The sequence below is a fragment of the Peromyscus maniculatus genome, chromosome 19, assembly GCF_049852395.1.
Source record: "Peromyscus maniculatus bairdii isolate BWxNUB_F1_BW_parent chromosome 19, HU_Pman_BW_mat_3.1, whole genome shotgun sequence".
NCBI lineage: Eukaryota > Metazoa > Chordata > Mammalia > Rodentia > Cricetidae > Peromyscus > Peromyscus maniculatus.
Window position 1 is genome coordinate 54,204,273 of NC_134870.1, and position 19,935 is coordinate 54,224,207.

A 19,935-nucleotide genomic window follows, 5' to 3' on the forward strand; every position below is an offset into this window, starting at 1 on the left:
AATACTTGATAATGGATGTGTAAACATCTAATATGAAGTGCCATAGCTTCAGAATGACTGTTTTAACTGCATGGAAGTTCACTGAGATATATAGACTTTGGGTTTGTTTTTTAAAAATATTGGTGTGTTATTTTTATGTTAGTTCTTTACAATAAAGTTTATAACTATTATTCAAGGGTTTGAACTATCAGTTATAGAATAAACAATTGATATACTTAAGTGCCTAAAATATTATTTTAAATATATTGCTGTGGGACAAAGGTTATGAACACTGAACAAATAGAAATTTTAAAAAAGAGAGAGAGAGAGAGAATACATTGATTCTAAGTCATTCTTGACTTTAGGATTCTGAGTGTCATCAATCAGTTTCTAGAATATGGTTATCTTTATGGAGAGAACTCATCTCTTCTCGAAGGTCAGGTGTGAGAACTAAAAACTTGGGCACAGGTGTTTACCTACCTGGTACAAGGCCACACAGAACAGGAACAGCACCATGTAGATGATTTTGTACATGACGATTTTCCCCTCGAAGCTGACGAAAAAGAACATGCCCCCACAGACGTAGATCCAGTACTTAATGAACAGGGCCACCACCAGATTGCCCAGCACCTTCATGATGTCCTGGTCATCATCTTCTTCCACTTCCTCTTCCTCTTCCTTCTTTAGCTCATGCCTTTCTTCCTTTATCTCCTCTTCTTCTGCCTTCTCTGTGGGCTCTCCTTCCACTTGTATATCTTGGAGCTCCTCGTCTTCTAAACAGAAGATTGTGTTGTTAGTCCTGGCTACAGCCATGCTTTGGCTATGATGTATGTGGACATGGAAGCATGTGTTTTCGGAGTTATTAAATGACTTTAGATGGTTCTAATATAGACAGCACCACTGACAACCAATTGATAGTTTTTATTACTTTCCTGAAATGGAGTATCTAAGAGAATATCTTATGCTAATCCCTCTGTAGCCCTTTTTCCATTTTCAGTATTGGAGGTCAGAAAGTAGAAAGATAAATGTGTAATAATAGTTAAAATCACACCAGGACGTCACTTCTCTTTCTAGTTGTTTCGTGGCTCTAGACAACATAAGCAGGATAAGATTGTGACTGATGCTAGTTGTCTGAACCCAAGGACTCAACTAACTAAAAGCATAATAGTTAAGGCCAAATACAATTTAGTTTAAATTAAGTTTAAACTGTAATTACTATTAAGATTAATCTGAAGTGATTTAACAGCTTGGAATGAAAGAAAAATCTCATCTTGATTTAAAATAGGTCAGTATCCAGGAAATTGTGTCAAAAGTTACCTGCATTATCTTTCCAATGCTACCTAAGTTTATTCAAGAAACCAATGGATTCCCAGAGCAAGGGGAGTAAAACTAAAATGGAGCTTAGACTGTTTATGCTAAATTAACCATTTTTTTTTACTAAACTTGAATAGTTAATCATTGTGCTGAACAGACGTTCAAGCTCAGAAAGGCAAGTTTAAATGTTATAGAGTGCTGTTGCTGAAACGAGAATCAAAGACTGGGCTTCATAAGAACTAAAACAAAACAAAATAAAACAACAACAAAACACTATTAGCTGCTCCATGCTGGGTTTCTCGTGGTTTACTGAATTAGGGTTGCCAACCCAGCTGTTCTATGTACTGGTTCCTCCCTTTTCATATGGTGCTACTTAACTTCTTCTTCCTCTTCTTCTTCTTCTTCCTCTTCTTCTTCTTCTTCTTCCTCTTCTTCTTCTTCTTCTTCTTCTTCTTCTTCTTCTTCTTCTTCTTCTTCTTCTTCTTCTTCTTCTTCTTCTTCTTCTTCTTCTTCTAAAAATTTAGTCTATTTTTATTTATTTGTGAACATGATAGAGCAGGGCATGTGTGCATGAATTGCAGATGCTGGTAGAGGCCAGAAGAGGGCAGTAGGTCCCCCAGAGCTGGAGTGACAGACAGTTAAGAGTTGCCGAATATAGGGGCTGGGAATTGAACTCATGTCCTCTGCAGAAGCCTAATGTGATCCTAACCAATGAGCTATCTTTCCAGTCTTCATACTTCTTTAATATCATCTGATCCATTTTATAGACATACTTATTCATCTGCCTTGGGAATTAGAGAGCAAGTTTTCATTTGTCTGTACAGAAAGACTAAAGCTAAAGATGTGTGAACAAATCACTACCCCTCCCTTTCTCCCTCTCTCCCTCCTCCCTTTCCTCCATTCCCTCCTGCTTCTTTTCTTTCCTATTTTATAAAAGCCAAAAATTTAAATTAAAAAGATTTGAGTTAATTCATTGGTTCCAATTCTCACCAGAAGTATGTCTTCAGAGAAATTTTCTCTTAAAATTAATGTTGTCTTCCACTGGGAATCACCTTTTTGAAAGTCAAACAACACAGTTTTTAAAGTTCCCTATGGGCTCACATGTGTGCTCTAGAAGTTTCTTTCTGTCTGAAGAGGCCAGGGGAGGCATCAGATCCCCTGGAACTAGAGTTACAGATGTTGGTGAGCCACCACATGGTGCTGGGAATCGAACCTGTGACCTTAGAAGAGCAGCTAGTGCTCTTAACTACCATCATACCAGTCCCCTCACTTACCCCTTTCTTCAAGTTCTTGACTTCCAATTTTGACTTCCGACAAAAGTGCTTCCTTTTCCTGAAGGGCCTTTTGCTCTGTAAGGTGCTGTCTCAGGAGCAGCCAAAATGTGATGGTGAAGAGAATCTGAAAGCAGAACAGGTGATGTGGGGGTTCAGCATCATTTGAGGCGCTTTCTCCCCATGGTTGTGGGAGCACAGTGTACAAGCCTTCCTATTTAGCAATCTCCCCGCATGCTATTAGCATCACCCACATGCTATGGTCATAGGTAGCATCGTTAAAGGTCTCAGGAAGATGAACAATTTCTACTTAACAAGAAACCAACATCAGCAACTGGATTCTTTCAAGGTCAGTATGAGAGACTGATTTCCTCTTGACAGTCAGGGCCCGATAGAGTTTGGTGTGTCTTGTATAACAACGCTTTGACTCTTCAGTACCCCTTATTCTGAAGATTCCATAGATATGGAAAAGAATTTTTCATGCCAGAAAATATACTGACGTTATTCCTGTTCATCTAGCAATGGCTGAGAAATAATTCTAAGCTCACTCATGTCTATGTTGACATTCTCTTGGGGCTGGGGAAAAACTTCCTGACACAAGGAGCTCCTTTCTCTAGAGAATATGCTGCCCAGCACATAGTAGGGACATTTTTGGTTTTGGTAATAGTATTACTGAAATATAATTCACATACCACACAATTTACTCATTTCAAGAGTACGTTTCATACGTGGTATATACAGGTAGGCTGAATGCTCAGCATGATAATGCATGAGGCTACGGATTAGAGTCCAAGAATCTCCTGAGAAGTGTCTACTTAGTGGGTTTCAGTCGACTTCCAGGGTCACACAACCATTACTGCCATCTGTTTTAACATCTTTTCATTTGTCCCCCACAGCAGCACAATTTCTGCCATGCCTTTCTTTCCTATATTAGTTCTAGCCAATGATTAATTTTCTTTTTGTCTGTACTTATCTACACAATGTGGAATTACATAATACACACTCTTTTGTAAATGACTTATTTACTTAGCATAATAGGTTTAATCATACTATAATATGTATATAGTACTTCATTCTTGTTTTGCTTTTTTACTAGGGAACAGCGTATCATTTTATAAAGATGCAGGCATTTGCTTATGTACACATCAGTTGAGAACACTTAAATTGCTTCCTTGGCTACAATGGGTAACATTACAAGTTCATATAAGTTTTCCCATGTCTCTGTGTTTCCATCTGTGCTGGATAAGTATACAAAGCTACAACTGGCACTGCCCATCTGTGCTGTGTGTTTAAGTTTTGGAGGAACCAACAAATGTACGTTTTCAAAAGCTGCTGCACGAATTTCCACCCCCACCCCCACCCCCGGTCAGCAGTGGGTGACAGTCCCGGTGTCCCCATGTCTCAGTAACATTTGTCTGTCTTTGTTGATCCTGGACCTCTTCATGGATATGACTTGTTATCTTGTGGTTCAGGAAAGGTTTTCAGTAAATATTTGCCAAAAAATAGAAAGAAGAAAATTTAAAAGCTAAGAACGAGTGATGTTGCTTTGCATCTTTGCCCACTTCACTAAGTCATATGCCTTATCATTGGCGATAATGAATCCTGATAACCACACAGAGACAAATGAAACCATTATGTGGGAGATTTTGTAAGTTCAGTTATCTAAAGAGAGACCTTGTCTCCAACAATAAGTTCTCAAAAAAAAAAAGGTCATAGATTTATTTCCAAAATAAAATATTCTTTCCAAGAATTAATATCTTTAGATTACACAGGCTTTAATCCTACAATTTAGCTGACACATTTTTTTTTTCAATATCTCTCTGGTGTTTTGGGTTAGGCTGCAATGGATCAACACGGCTGAAAAGGTGTAGTTTGAATTTCTCTTATATAAGTTTGAATTTCTCGTATGACAGTTTCTGTTGTCAGGTAGAGGTAACCAGTCAGTGACATCATCATCAGGAGTTTTCAGCAGGAGGCACATCTGGGCAGATGAGCAGATGTTGGGCAGGCCTAGGAGCTGCTCTGATGAATGAGATTTTCATTGTCTGGTAAGAGAGGGCTGTGACATTCACCTCCTATTTTTTTCTGAGACAGGGTTCTCTGTGAAAGAGTGCTGGCTGTCCTGGAACTCACTCTGTAGCCCAGGCTGGCCTCAAACTCACAGAGATCTGCCTGTCTCTGCCTTCCAAGTGCTGGGATTAAGGGCACTTGACACCATGCCTGGCCCCAGCATTCGGTCTGCTCTGAGGAAACATCTTCTGCTTAGCCTACTCAATAAATGTGTGTGGGATGCCTGGACACCCATAAATGGCAGCTTCTAGAAAGAGACTGTTTCACATTATATGATTGTGTCTTTTTGAGATATGAAGTTTCCTATATGTCCAGTGATGATAAAAAATTGAATGTTTATTCAATGTATATGGTGATTGATTTTTATTGTCCTAATGTTGTCAACATGTAGGGAATGTGTGTTTGGACTTTATGTGCAAAGCACTTAGTAAGCTGTGCTATTTAATCTTCTGAAATGGAAACCATTAAAATGATTCAAGAAAATAAATAGGCAATGAAATGATTGCAAGTTTTTACTGTAGATGAAGTCTGGACAGCAAAAGAAATAAAAAGTAAGTGTTATCATTTCTAGTAATAAAAGTGCTCTTAGAACATAATTGGGAAAATATTGTCCACAGCAAATTATTGTCTGTGATGGCATATGCAAAGAAACTGAATGTTATAAACTGTCAACCTGTCAAAACAATTCTCCAATTTCTCCATATATTTTATGTTGTGTTTTCTATTTCACATTATCTGATCCTCTTTCCACATCTACTGATACAGCAGAAACCTGAAGTAGTATAATTGATGCTATAAAGAATTTACTAATAAACTTAGGAAATACTAAGTTATACAGACTATACATAATTACTATTACATTTCAAATTACAAAAATAATTCATACTATAATCTTTTTTTTTCAGTAGAAAGGCTGTCATTTCTAAGTCAAAACTAAAAGCATGGTGTCATACATGTTGTCTAAGTTAAGCCTGATGGGCTTTTGACCCCAGCTATCCAGGAGGCTGAAGCAGGATTGTAAGTTCAAGCCTTGCTTGGGCTCCAGAGTGAGTTCAGCCCAAACTGGGCAATGGCAGTGCTCAGTCACAAAATAAAAAGCAAAACAAGGGCCGGAGATGGTAGCCCAATGGTGATATCATTGGGGTTCTTCTCCAGTTCTGAATAAAAAGAGAGGTGTCTAAACAATGTAATCTACTTCTAGGTCTCTGGTATTTTTAATTGCCAAATCATTTAGAGGCTACTTTCATGAAAATTTGCTTGTGGTGACTGTGATCATTATTGCTGTTCTTTCTTTCCTGTCTCCTCATTCATTTACCTTCGAAGCAAGTTCTCCTGGCTCTTTTTTTTCTAGAAATCCCGGGACCTTCTTAATTTCAGGAAGCTCAAAGCTCCATATGTACTGCAGTACCAGCAGCAGATTGGCATAGACAACCATGAAAGGAGAGCTGATCATGGCGTATTTCCTCCTGTTGCGTATCATCCAAAGAGTGCAGGACCAAATCAACAGCACGAACGTCAGCCAGCTGTGGTAGGTGATGCTCCACGCCTGCAGTACCATGGGGACAAAGGACAGCTGTCAGAGCAGCACACTCTGGGGAGTTCAGAGTTCTCGACACAGACAAGGTAGTGGCATTTAGATGACGAGAGACTGGTATGTGGATAATGGAGAGATCCCAGGCTGTGGACAGGGAAGGGAGGACGGGAGGGGAGATGGCTGAACATGACATTGGCCTTGTGCTTCCTTTAGGGTAGTCAAAGGCCTTTTAGCCCAAATCTCTTTATCTTTACCCTACTTTGTGATATGAAAACAACTTTGTTTTCCCCAATAATCTGGAGTTGGTGATTAGTTGTGCTCCTGAATGAGTGTGGGCTACAGCTGGGCGAGAAAAGGGAATTCTGAGGACCAGAAGTTGAGATTAAGCACTCACGTCAAGTAGACAGACATACACGATAGAAATTAGAAATTTTACTTGAAGAAACTGCACGTTAGGCATCTAAACACTGAACAATGAGGGCAAGTTGACAAAGGCCGACCTCAGCTTCCATCCTATAAGGACAAAATAGTGGTCAGATTCTATGGGCAAATGATGTATTTTCCTTGTTGCCACAAAGTTCTCAAAGAACTTTACCACAATGTCAAGGAAGAAGTAAAAAAAGAAATTAAAGACTGCCTAGAATTCAATGAACATGAATACACATCATACCCAAACTTAAGGGACACAATGAAAGCAGTGCTAAGAGGAAAGTATATAGCACTAAGTGCCTTCATGAAGAAATTAGAGAACCCTCAAACCAGTGACTAACAGCACACCTGAAAGCTCTAGAACAAAGAGAAGCAGCCACACCCAAGAGGTGTAGATGGCAGGAAGTTATCAATCTGAGAGCTGAAATCAACAAAGTAGAAACAAAGAGAACAATACAAAGAGTCAACGAAACAAAGAGTTGGTTTTTCAGGAAAATCAACAAACTAGATAAATTTTTATCCAAACCAACTAAAAGGCAGAGAGAATACCCAAATTAACAAAATCAGAAACAAAAAGGGAATAAAAACAGACTCTGAGGAAATCCAAAGAATCATTAGGTCATATTTCAAAAACCTGTAGTTCACAAAATTGGAAAATCTGAAAGTTCTTAATAGGTGCCACTTATCAAAGTTAAATCAAGATCAGACAAATAATTTAAACAGGACAGATCTATAATCCCTAAGAAAACAGAAGCAGCCATTAAAAGTCTTCCAGCAAAAAAAGGTGGTTTTAATGTACAATTCTATCAGATTTTCAAAGAAGAGAAAACACCAATACTCCTCAAATTATTCCACAAATTATAAACAGAAGGAACATTGCCAAATTCTTTGAGGCCGCAGTCACCCTGATACTCAAACCACACAAAGACACAACAAAGAAAGAGAATTACAGACCATTCATGAACATTCAAACTGAATCCAAAAACATATTAAAAAGATCATCCACCATGATCAAGTAGGCATCATCCCAGAGACCCAGGGATAGTTCAAAATATAAAAATCTGTCAATGTAATCCACCATATAAGCAAACTGAAGGGAAAAAAATCACACGATCATCCCATTAGATGCTGAAAAAGCCTTTGACAAAATTCAATTTCCCTTCATGATAAAAGTCTTGGAGAGATCAGGGATATAAGGGATATACCTAAGCATAATAAAAAGCAAAATACAGCAAACCTATAGCAAACATCAATTTAAATGAAAAGAAACTCAAAGCAATTTCACTAAAATCAGGAACAAGACAAGGTTGTCCACTATTTCTATATCTATTCAATATAGCAATTGAAGTTCTAGTAGAGTAATAACTGAAGGATATCAAGAGAATACAAATCGGAAAGGAAGAAGTCAAAGTATCATTATTCACAGATTATACATTAGTATACAAAAGCAACCCCAAAAATTCTACCAGGGAACTCTTGCAGCTGATAAATACCTTTAGTCAAGTGGCTGGATACAAGATTAATTTTAAAAAGTCAGTAGCTTTACTATATACAAATTAGGGCTGAGAAAGAAATCAGGGAAACAACACCCTTTACAATAGTCTTAAATAGTATACAATATCTTGGTGTAACTTTAACCAAGCAAGCGAAAGACTTGTATGACAAGAACTTCAAGTCTTTGAAGACAGAAATTAGAGAAGATATTAGAAGATGGAGAGATCTCCCATGCTCATGGATTGGTAGGATCAACATAGTTAAAAATCCTACCAAAAGCAATCTACCAACACAGTTTAAAAAAATCCTACCAAAAGCAATCTACATATTCAATGCAATCCCCATTAAAATCCCAATACAATTCTGTACAAACCTTGAAAGAACAAAACTCAACTTCATATGTAAAAACAAAAAATCCAGGATAGCTAAAACAGTTCGGTACAATAAAAAGAAACCACTGGATGTATCACCATCCCTGATTTCAAGTTCTACCACAGAGCTATAGTAATAAAAACTGCATGGTATTGGTATAAAAACAGACAGGTGGATCAATAGAATTGAATTGAAGACCCAGACATAAATCCACACACCTGTGGACAACTGATTTTTGACAAAAAAGCCAAAATTATACAATGGAAAAAAGAAAGCATCTTCAACAAATGGTGCTGGCATAACTGGATGTTGGCATGTAGAAGATTGCAAATAGATCTGTATCTATCGCCCTGCACAAAACTCAAATCCAAGTGGATCAAAGACCTCAACATAAATCCAGATACACTAAACCTGATAGAAGAGAAAGTGGGAAATATCTTTGAACTCTTTGGCACAAGACACCAATAGCACAGATGCTAAAATCAACACTTAATAAATGGGACCTCATGAAATTGAAAAGCTTCTGTAAAACAAAGGACACCATCAATGAGACAAAATAGCAGCCTACAGAATGGGAAAAGATCTTCACCAACTCCACATCTGACAGAGGGCTAATTTCCAAAATATATAAAGAATTCAAGAAACTAGACATCAACAAACCAAATACTCCAATTAAAAAAATTAGGTACAGACATATACAGAGAATTTTCAACAGAGGAATATCAAATGGCAGAGAAACAAAGAAATGTTTAACATCCTTAGCTATCAAGGAAATGCAAATCAAAACAACTGTGAGATTCCATCTTACACCTGTCACAATGGCTAAGATCAAAAACACAAGTGTAGTTTTGTGTAAATGGGACTCCTTGGGTCCCTGTTTTTGCCTGTGATTAAAAGTCCAGAAATAGGGGACTTCCCTGGTGGGCAGGTGCTTCTAACACATTAATACTGTGGCTCCTTTAAGACAGTGGGAAAGCACCAGGTGAAAGCAAGTCTTGAAGGCAGTACTGTTGTTTTGACAATGGGTCACTTTTCTATTAAGAAAAAAATATTATACTCAAAGTGATTGCATTTTGAGCTGTACTTCTTTAGGAAAAAGCACAAAATTGCCTAGCTTAGAGAAAAAAAACCAAAACTGCTTGTATGGGTTCAAAATCAGAATTGTCAGTTGCATTCCTAACACGTTTGATAGTTAACAATCCCCAACTTGCTAAGGTTTAAAGATGGATGTGTAGGAAATGGAGGAAAACAATCAGAGGGGGGCAGAAGTAATTCCGTTCAAAGAATGGGGTTGGGAACCTCCCAATGGTCATCTTTAATTTGGAAGAATTGTTGTTTTTTTAATCCCTTCCAGCCACATGTGGCCATGTCCTTGCTAGAATCTGAAACTGACTTACACACAAGCTCATGTAGGAAGGGCCAGCACTGAGTATCCGACTAAAGTGTCCAGGAGCTAGGTCCAGCCTTCTACCAATGCTTACTCCTCAGCCCTATTTCCAGCTCTACTCAGGGTCTGCATCTCTGCATTGCAGGCAGGCTAGAACTTTCAATCCTCCTGCCTGTGTTCCACCCAGACCTGGCTCAACACCCTCAATCTCTGTCTCTGTCTCTCCCTCCTCTCTGCCCCCCACCCCACCACCTCTTGTTATCACCATCAGGAGTACAGAGTCTCACCACTGGCCACAGGATTTGGAGGAATTATACTTTAAATAGGGATACTATGCTTCTCAAAACAAATCCTTTCTCTTTCAAGATAGTTTGTTTTAAGGGAAGGAGGGAGGTTGGAGCATCCTTTTTCCTCCATGTATAAACCAAAGAACCACTTTGAAGCTGGAGATGGAGATTTGGAGATGGAGGTGAGCAGAAACATGTATAAATGGAAAGCATGCCAAGAAGCTCTTGGGAACCATGGCAGTTGGATAACTGCCCCAGTAAGAATATTACTGTAGTGAATAAGGACAAATTCTCATCCAATTCTAAGATAACATGTGGCCACTCCCTTCTATGAGAGATAATAAAAAAGACAGTCCACAGTCTTAAAGACCCTTAATATCTTCCAGAAAAGCTATCCTGTGTGCCCTCTTTAGTTAGCAAAATAGGAGCCAGTTAAACCTGATAAGTCAATCTGAGACAAACATATTAACATTTGAAAAGAAGGTAAGTGAAGATGATATAATTTTGTAATCCACGAAAAAGTTACATATCCAACCAATGTCTGCCATAGCCTGGGGAAGACTGAAGTTCCTATCCTGGTGAGAGGCTTGGGGTCTGTACCTACTGTGCCCTGGAGGCTGCTGCAAGTACTTACCATCATAGCAATGAGGGCACAGATGTAACTTTGCTTCATGATGAACTGGAACACGGTGACCATGGCGTGGATTCGCACACTCCTCTTTTCCTCCTGGCTTCCCTCCCCTTCTGAATCTTCTTTCTTGTCCTCATCTTCCTCTTTCTTTTCTAGATAGACAAATACTTCATATGACTAAGCATGCATGTGGTTGATATCTATCTCAGTGTCAACCTCCACACTACATCATGTGGGGTTTGGGCAGAGTCTTTTGGTATAGGAAGTGTTTCCAACTAATACAGCGTCTAGAAGTGAAACAGATGCAGTGAGTTCTGCTTGGTGGAGATAATGGCCCAGGGATGCTGAGAAGAGTTTCCACTGAAGAAAGTATAGAGAGATCCCTCTAGGATGGTCTCCAAAGAGTCCATCCTCTGGTATTCATGGCTGTCTATCTTGACCCTTGAATAGAACACTCTTGAAGAGATGAACTGTCACTTCCCAGATTCACTTTTTTTTTTGTTTGCTTGTTTTTGGTATTGGGGAATGCACCTAGGGTTGAATGTAAACTAGGCAAATGTCTGCCACTGAGCTACATTCCCAGACCAACCAGATTCAGTTTGAAAGGAATGTGGCTTTCACTTCATGCATCTTCTCTCAACCAACCACTGTCTTGCTTCTAGAGAGAAACCAGCTACCATGTTGTAACTTCCCAATGGAGAGACGGAGGTAGCCAGAGGCTGATGCATCGAGCTGGCCATCAGTGGCCAAGTCTCCGATCAGCAGTAGCTCCATAGCGGGGTTAGATAGATTCTGCCCCGGGTAAGTCTCCAAATCAGATTTCAGCCGTAAGAATGACCAGAAACTGATGATGGACCTCAAGTCAGAGAATCCAGCCTTGTCACACCCAGATACCTGACCCAGGGATAGTACTAAATATTGATATGCCAGCAAGATGTTCCTTTTGGCTTTCTAGCTTAACTAACTGTGACACATATTAATAAGGTGTAACAGAGTTATACCACGTGAAGAAGAACAAACCCACTCACAGAACAGTGGTTACTCAGTTTCTTCTACACAGGTAGTAAGGCTTTTTGGACACTAGTCCAGTGTCTCTTTTCTTTCTCCAACATTACAATTGGTTGAGACTAGGGTTTATAGTAAAATTCATGAATCATGCCCAGCAATAAAAGGATAAATCAAATGGATCTAAGAATTTCCAGCATGCTAAGTTCTTGGTATGATATGGTGTGTGTGTGTGTGTGTGTGTGTGTGTGTGTGTGTGTGTGTGTGTGTGTGTGTGTGTGTTGTAGATGATAGTCACTTCTCTCACTGGACCTTCACAGGCTTAGCTGTCAGTGTAGGCCCCTCCCCTGTGTGGTCCTTCCTAATGTGAGTCACATGCTCCTGGAATCTTAGTTTGTATTCCCTTGGAGACCTTTCCTCTGACCAAGTTTGTTCCTTACTGAATACTGTACGGTTCAGATTTAAAATTCCTTCTCTACAGTCTACAGATGTTCTGCTGCCCAGGTTTCAGCATGTAGTTCCACGGCACTTGCTCTGGGTTGTCAGAGAGAGCATCTATGGCCAACAAGCAGCCCGATCAGAGCTCAGGGTTCATCTATAAATGGCCTCTTCCCAGCGCTCTGGTGGTTGCTAAGGAGGGTTGTTTTCCCTGCTCTCTCCTTCCTCTCACTGATGTAGGAGACATTTGTCCCCCTTCCTTGGACCCCCACCTTTAAAATGCCTGTTACTGGGCACTGTGCCAATGTTCTGAGATTCTCTATTTTATGCTATGGCTCCTCTCACCAGGGATGGGGGAAAATTGCCTAGCTTTCTCTAACTTTTACTGAACTTAAAAAAGCATCCTCTTAAAAAAAGTCTTAAGAGATTAACTAGAAAAACTATTGGCCTTCATATTAACTAGTAGAAAAACCAGCATGTACATGGATAGATGGATAGATATGGACATATGTATCTGTGTGTGTGTGTGTGTGTGTGTGTGTGTGTGTGTGTGTGTGTATAAAACACTTACACATAGGTTTAATGCTATAAAAAGTTAACATGTTGCCAGGTGAATTTACTCTTGCTTGCAATCGCAGCCCTTGGGAGGTATAGGCAAGGGAAGTCTGAGGCTAGCCTGGTCTACATGCCAGTCAAGCAGGGCTACATAGCAAGAACCTATTTCACAAAAGTTAGCACCCTCAATTTTTTTTCTCACATTTTATTTTTCAAAGTCCCCTGCCCTGCCCCATCCCACGCCACTGATTTTGTGTGCAAGAGTCAAACATGAATAAAAGCATGGTGGTGTAAATACAGCTCTAAAGAAATGGGCCTAATTTTACTGATCATGGACAACAATATCTCTGTTTAAAAACAGAGGCTGTTGGAGAATCAAGAACCGAATTATACACGGAACGACAGAAGTGGCATCAACTTTCTGAACGAAAGAGAGTGGAGCACAACCCTGATCAAGTCTGCTCACTTCACTGTGGGGCATTACCTGAGGACTCCTCCGAGGCATCCCATCGGTACTGGGGAGTGGTGTACAGGTCAGTCTTGGCGGGACCATTCTCTAAGGGCAGACTCGGGTGGATGGTGTGGTAGTCCACAGGGTTGCCATTCACGGTCACCAGCAGACCCTGCCAGGGGAGCAGGAAAGAGGATAGCAGTGATTGCTGTCTGGCCTCTCTGCAGTCACACCTCTTTTTTCCCAAAGTCCACGCATAACCCAGGATGAAAAGCTGATTAGAGCCATGTAATAAATCCCCAAATATTTTTATCAAGATGGATCCTGTGTGCTGTCTCCAAATTTGGTCTCCTTAGACTAGTGACAGTAAAATGCATCCCCGATCTTTCTGCACTCCTGCTACAAACCATGGGACAGACTGTCCTCACTATAAATACAAACTCCTGTGACAGGCTTGTGGGACCCTCCCTGATCAAGGTCTACTCTCTCTACTGCACATCTTCCAGACATCTGGCTATGTGGTCCTCCATACCTTCCCTGGCTCTCCACCCTGGTCTTTTTCCATACCCTACTCTGCACACGGCTAAGCCAATGTTCTCCAGGTCTCCCACTTCACTTGGGTGTTCTTTTCTTCTCATCACTCGGGCATTATGTGAGACAAACATAAATATACTTTCCATTTATGTAATAACTAGCACAGCTACAAATGGGATTGTCTTAGAGACAGACTTGTCAATAGGGCTAGGGACAATAACTTGGTCAGTATGGTGCCTGCTTTTCAAGAACAGGGGGCCTGAACTGGGTTCCCATGATATATGCAAAGAAAGCCAGGCACGGTGGCATGCCCGTGTAGTCTCAGAGCTAGGAAGGCAGAAACAGGCTCACTGACCAGCTGGAATAGACTACAGAAAGTTTCAGGCTAGTGAGAGACACTGGTATAAAAAACAAAACAAAACAAACAACAACTACAACAAAAACCAGTCTGGGGACAGCTCCTGAGAAATGGCACCCAAGGTTGTCCTCTGGCTTCCATACTCACACACACATGCGCACATTTACCTACACATACATGCACTTACACATGTGTGCACCCACACATACACAAACAGGCGCATACACATACACACCACACCAAAAAAGAACAATGCTCCAAATAGGGCTTTATCAAAATATAAATATGTTTTGTGTATTATAGTCAGTCCCATAGTACATAAGTCAGAATTTTTTAGAGTAATAAAGCTGATACAGCTTCTGAAAAAAAAACATGAAAAGTTTATGAAAATTTACAGATAGTTCAAATATACGTAAAGGCTCTAACTCCACTTGCCACTTTTAAGTCACTTACATAAGCACAAAGGACAATTCTAAGGATATACTAACATCAGATGGTTTGTAGTCATCTTGGGTCATGGATAAAAGCTGCAAAAAGCAAGGCAGGACAGCATGTTAATTGGTAAGCTGAAAGCAGTCTGAAGTACATCTTCATTTGTACATGTTTCTATGGGCAAACCTAGCCTCTAACTAGCTGGATGCTAGTATGTTAGAAGGGCCATGCAAAACACAGCAGACCATTGAACTGGATAGCATCCTTTATCGTAACCATTTCCCAACTCTGATTTTTCAGTTATACAAACAAATAAGCAATCATAAGCCACGAGATTATAAACACTTTTATGAACACAGTGAGCTCTGCCCTACAGTGACTTTAGAACACTCTGTGCTCCTCATCAAGACTTTGCCCAGACTTTGTATATGGCATGCTAGTCAGATGTCCTGTTCTGTCTTGCAGAATGTTCAAAAAAAAAAAAAAGCACGTAATTCAAGGTTAATATTTAAGAAAACAAGCATAGTCATATGCTGCTTAATGACTAGGCACATTCTGTGGACTGCATCATTGGGCAACCTCACTTTTGTGTGATACTATAATTACATCAACCTCAAAGGTACATACAGCCTGCTCCACTACCAGGCCACAGGGCAAAGACTACCATTCCTAAGCTGCAAACTTGAGAGCATGCTCCCACACTGAAGACTAGCCCCAGTGGAAACACAAAGATCATACATCTAAAGTTAGAAAAGGTGCTATAAAAATATGGTATAAAAGGTAAAGGCACTCCACCTTTAAGGGGCACTTGCTGTGAATGGAGTTTCAAGGACTAGAGATGGCTTTAAGAGAGTCAGCAGGGAGCAATAAACAGATGTGATGTGCTAGCATGTAACTGCACCTTTTGTGGATTCCATAAATGCTGCACACTTAGGCTGTACCAGAGTTATTTCAACAGTGTGATCTTAATATATCAACCATGTTTCTGCTGTGATACTACATCACAGGCTATAGGAATTTCTGAGGTCACTGCAATTGTATAAGACCAATGTCCAGTATGTGGGCCATCATAATGTGCCTGGTGCTTGTTCATCCTGGTTCGTCAAGGATGTTCTTAGGAGAAACTGGCTTTTATTTTGTTTTCTGTGTATGCCCAGCATTGGTGGTGGTGGTAGGCCTACAATCACGGCTCTATTTGGGGTTTGGGGTTTGATTTCCACTCAGGCACCATGGCTTCTCAGCCATTATGCAAAGATCAACATATGAATGGAAATAATTGTAACCTTTTCTCCCTTGACAGGGTCTTGGGGCCCTCAAAACCCCATTGGACTTAATTTGCATACTGTCTGGCTATCCTGTCACTGTTATTTGGTGAAATAGAGAAGATAACACTTGGGAGGCAAGGGAAAACCCTCAGGTATCTCAGGCATGATGCCTGTCCCATGGTGCACCACACCTGAGCCATGAGGCATCCCACCTGCCCCATGATGCACCCCACCTGCCCCACGGTGCTGTCCTTCCTTACAGTAGCTCTTCTGTTTCTCACCCCTTCTCAGCACAAGACACTGACTCTGAGAACTGGGCTGTGTGTCTTGGAGAAACTCATCTGCCATTGAATGTATCGGAGTCTCCTGGGTTCTCTAAAGTGCTAGGATTGACTTGCCAGCCCTATCCAGGACTAGAATACCTGTCTCGATGGCTTTGCAAATGGGCTCTTAAGTTGGTATAGCACAAGCCAGAATGAATTCAAGCTGACTGGCAATAGTGAAATATTACATGTAACTTGCACATTACAAGAGTTATGTGAACCAACACTCTCTCAGCCTGTGCCTGAAAGACCAAGAGGCCCATAAGCATACACAGGCAGAGCCTGGGCCTTCCCCAGTCGGTTATGGAGTTACCAATATGGCCAGTTACTCAGCTACACAGTGAACAACCCTGCTGTAGTGTAGCCCACCTTTAAACCTCCGTCTCTCAGTGCCAACAGTTTATTTCCTTTGTTTTAAATATTTTAATTACAAAATCAGGATTTTTAAAATAGGATTAATAGATTTTAGTCAAAGTGATGGATATATAAAAGTGTTCTCTTCTGGGGTTGAATGGGAGCACATACTTCCTTTAAAAGCCCCAGGTTTGGCTCTGATAGAGGGTTTTGGAAATAGCCACCCAAGACATATTATTTCTACAAGCCAGAAGCAATGTGAGCTGACCACTGCTATTGAACCCCACAGTTAACAGCAAAATACAGATGCAGAAAACTAAGCGGGGCGCCTAGAGTTCTTGCTGTGTGCCTTACTTTCCTCTCGTCCGTTGGGTACTGGGTTGCATACCACAGGCTCCGCCTCCTCTCTGCTGTGTTCTGATTGGAGCTGCAGTCCAGGGTGCCCTCCTCTTCCTTCGCCATCTCGTCCTGCACCTGAAACACAGAATCATGGGAGCAGCTCTGCTTCCCAAAGCAGATCCACAAACCACTGCACTTTGCCCCATGTGTTCAAAGTTAGCGTATGACATAGATAGGATTTGATCAACACTCTCTGAAAACAACAAAATACTGTCATGTGCTTCATACGAACATCACTATGGATTGTTGTCTGATTCTGTTAAAGCTTCACATGTTACAGACATTAAATACCGCGGCTTCTCTATGTGTATTCTAAACTGTACCAGAAAATATTAATGCAACTGGTTCTTAGGGCAAGTACTCCTAAAAGAGTACATAGTTAACAGTGTAAGGCACCCACTGGTGAATCTTTCATTAAAATTTTTTTAAACCCAGGGTTTTGCTATGTAGCCCAGGCTGGCCTCAAACTCACAACTCCCATGACTTAACCTCCAGAGGGCTAGGAACATAGACATGTGTCACCATGTCCAGCAAGATGACATTTAGTAAATACAGATTCATCTGGAGCTTTCACACAGTACTAAGGAACAGAATGGACTGAGTGGACTAGGATGTCTTTCCAGCAAAGGTGTACCTGGAAAAAGGGAATTAAAGTGTAACTCATATCCAAGTAGAAGGTGTGGATTTGAGCTCACTGCTCAATCTTGGGGTCCAGTGTGCAGCAGAGCACCCAGGGAAGCATCCTACCTCCCAGAGGCCAGATAGCAGCTACATACACATCGTCCCAACTTGTGATGAGCCAACCTAGTCATTTTTCACTTCACAATGATTTCAAGTGATATGCAGTCAGTAGAAATGGTACTTTAACTGACAAGGATGTTCAGTTAAAGGTGAACACTCATATCACGTTTTAACATTCACTGTACTATATATAATAAATGACACATGATATTCAACACTATTACAAAGTAGTCTTTGCAATATATGACTTTGGCAACTGCAGGCTGAGTATTCTGAGTATGTTTAAAGCAGTTGGTGATAGATTATGGCTGTCAGCAGGTCAGGTGCATTATAAATGCAGACTTGACCAGAGTATTTTCAAGTTAGGATAAGTTCAGTGAGAAGTAACCCTATTGTGCAATGAGGAGCATCCTTCTGATATTTAACTCCTGAAATGCTCTCCCCCTCTTCTTCCTGCCTCCCCGCTCCTTACATGTTTGATAGACTTCCACCTCAGCACTCACATCTGATGGCTGGCATTCTTTGAATGTGCCAGAGCTTCTGAAACTATGGTATGATTAGTCTCTCGTCTTCTCACATTGCCTCAATGAGAAACTTTCCCGCCTCAGCCCATTTACATTGCAGATTGCAATGCTTGGTACTTGTTCTGTGTGCTGTGTTCCACTTGCCCCTGATAGGCACTGGTTTGAACACTACTGTGGCCTGCAGAGCCTACAGCTCAGATGACCGCCTTCACAGCTTTCTCTACCTCCCCAGCTCCAGAGACGGTCCATGACGTAAACACCAGAGGATCACACAAAGCTGAAGTAATCACAGAGCTCTCACCAAGCTACTGCATTACCTGGATGGCTACATGGAATGCCATGGGAATAGATAAACACCCTGGGAATTCTTAATAACTTGAAGGGTTTTAATTTCTGTAATGCACATGACATTATTCAGAAGTAGTTCCCTCCCTTCATACATTTTAAGTTTTGTGTGAAAATTTTATTGATGATATGTACACATATATACATACTCATGTGTTTATGGAGGAAGCTAACAATAAAAATCTTAAAGGCTTTTATTAGCAGGGTCAGTTAAAAAAGGGAATTGGAGAAAGGTGCAACTCAAGATGACTCCTTCCTTCTGACCTCACAAATCATCTGTTACTTTGCTGCTTTGCATCCATTCCTTGGGCCCCAACAGGAAGACATCCGTGCAAAAGGAACTAGCAAGGATAGGCTCTGAGACTCTAGTATTAATTACTGCTACCCTGCACGTGTGATGTGGGAACTGAGTACCATGCAGGAGGGAGATAAACTCTCACTTCTGCAGGTGGCGGTTCTGCCGGGGATAGAAGGAGCCACGTGCCTCATGCAGTTTCATTGACACCATTTAATTTGGACTGCACTTACTTTTGGGGGAGCTGTTTTTTTTTTTTTTTTTGGTTTTTCGAGACAGGGTTTCTCTGTGTAGCTTTGCGCCTTTTCCTGGAACTCACTTGGTAGCCCAGGCTGGCCTCGAACTCACAGAGATCCGCCTGGTTCTGTCTCCCAAGTGCTGGGATTAAAGGCGTGAGCCACCACCGCCTAGCTGGGGGAGCTGGTTTTTGTTTGTTTATTTTGTAGAAAGCGTAGCTTTAGGGACTATGGGTCTTGCCTGTTGTTATGTCATACTGACCCTTGAGTGAGTCCATTACACATCTGGCCTTCAAGATGGGTCTCCTGCAACTGGTAATAGTAGCAGTAGTTCTAGCACATTCAGCAGGAGTGAGAGCAGGAAAGAGAAAAGTGAAAATTGTTCCCAGGCCCAAGACTAGCAGCAGTTCTACATCTTGGCCCAGATTCCGAGGACATGCGCAGTGCCCCCTGCAGGTGGAAAGGAGAAAGGCGCTTCTTCTGTGTGCCTATACCTTCCCTGCCTTACAACAGGAGACTAAAGGCGTGAAAAGGACTAAAGGCAAAAGAAAAGGGAAACCACATAAGCATTGATCTTCCTGTCCCAAGTGTCAAGCCCTTGTTAGTATTCCTAGAGGGAAAAAGATAGCGCTCCATGGTGCTTGAAAGCAATGTCCTAATTCCCATGCCTCACCATGGGAGCCGTGGGTACCAGTGGGAGTTGAGATCCTATGACGGCTTCTATCCTCATGGGCCAGAGGTGTCAGAGAACACTGGAATACAGGGTTGTATGGTCTCTAAGACTACACTGTCGTGCTTAGACTCAAAGCCAGTCTGTACCATCCAGTAGGTGTTGTAATGTCAGAACACTCATCTCTCACAGTTCACTTCCCTCACCTATGAGACAAGCACAATACTCATTTCTTTAGTTGT

The 19,935-nt window shown here is 41.0% G+C and overlaps 1 protein-coding gene across 7 annotated transcripts in view; it reads right to left on the minus strand.

Annotated features, from left to right (window-relative positions):
* Piezo2 (piezo type mechanosensitive ion channel component 2) overlaps window positions 1–19,935 on the minus strand; it is a 380,980-nt gene that overhangs the window by 92,796 nt on the left and 268,249 nt on the right. For 6 of the 7 annotated variants that reach the window (XR_013046146.1, XM_076555357.1, XM_016003707.3 and 3 more), the window contains exons 9-15: window positions 16,838–16,957; window positions 14,598–14,636; window positions 13,251–13,389; window positions 10,772–10,920; window positions 5,950–6,180; window positions 2,568–2,691; window positions 460–752 (exon numbers count right to left, since the gene is read on the minus strand). Coding sequence is in view for 6 of the 7 variants with exons in the window: in XM_076555357.1 (XP_076411472.1) it covers window positions 460–752; window positions 2,568–2,691; window positions 5,950–6,180; window positions 10,772–10,920; window positions 13,251–13,389; window positions 14,598–14,636; window positions 16,838–16,957 (1,095 nt within the window). In the remaining variant the exon portion in view is untranslated. The remainder of the gene's footprint in view (window positions 1–459; window positions 753–2,567; window positions 2,692–5,949; window positions 6,181–10,771; window positions 10,921–13,250; window positions 13,390–14,597; window positions 14,637–16,837; window positions 16,958–19,935) is intronic. The other variant, XM_076555355.1, reaches the window with a different exon arrangement.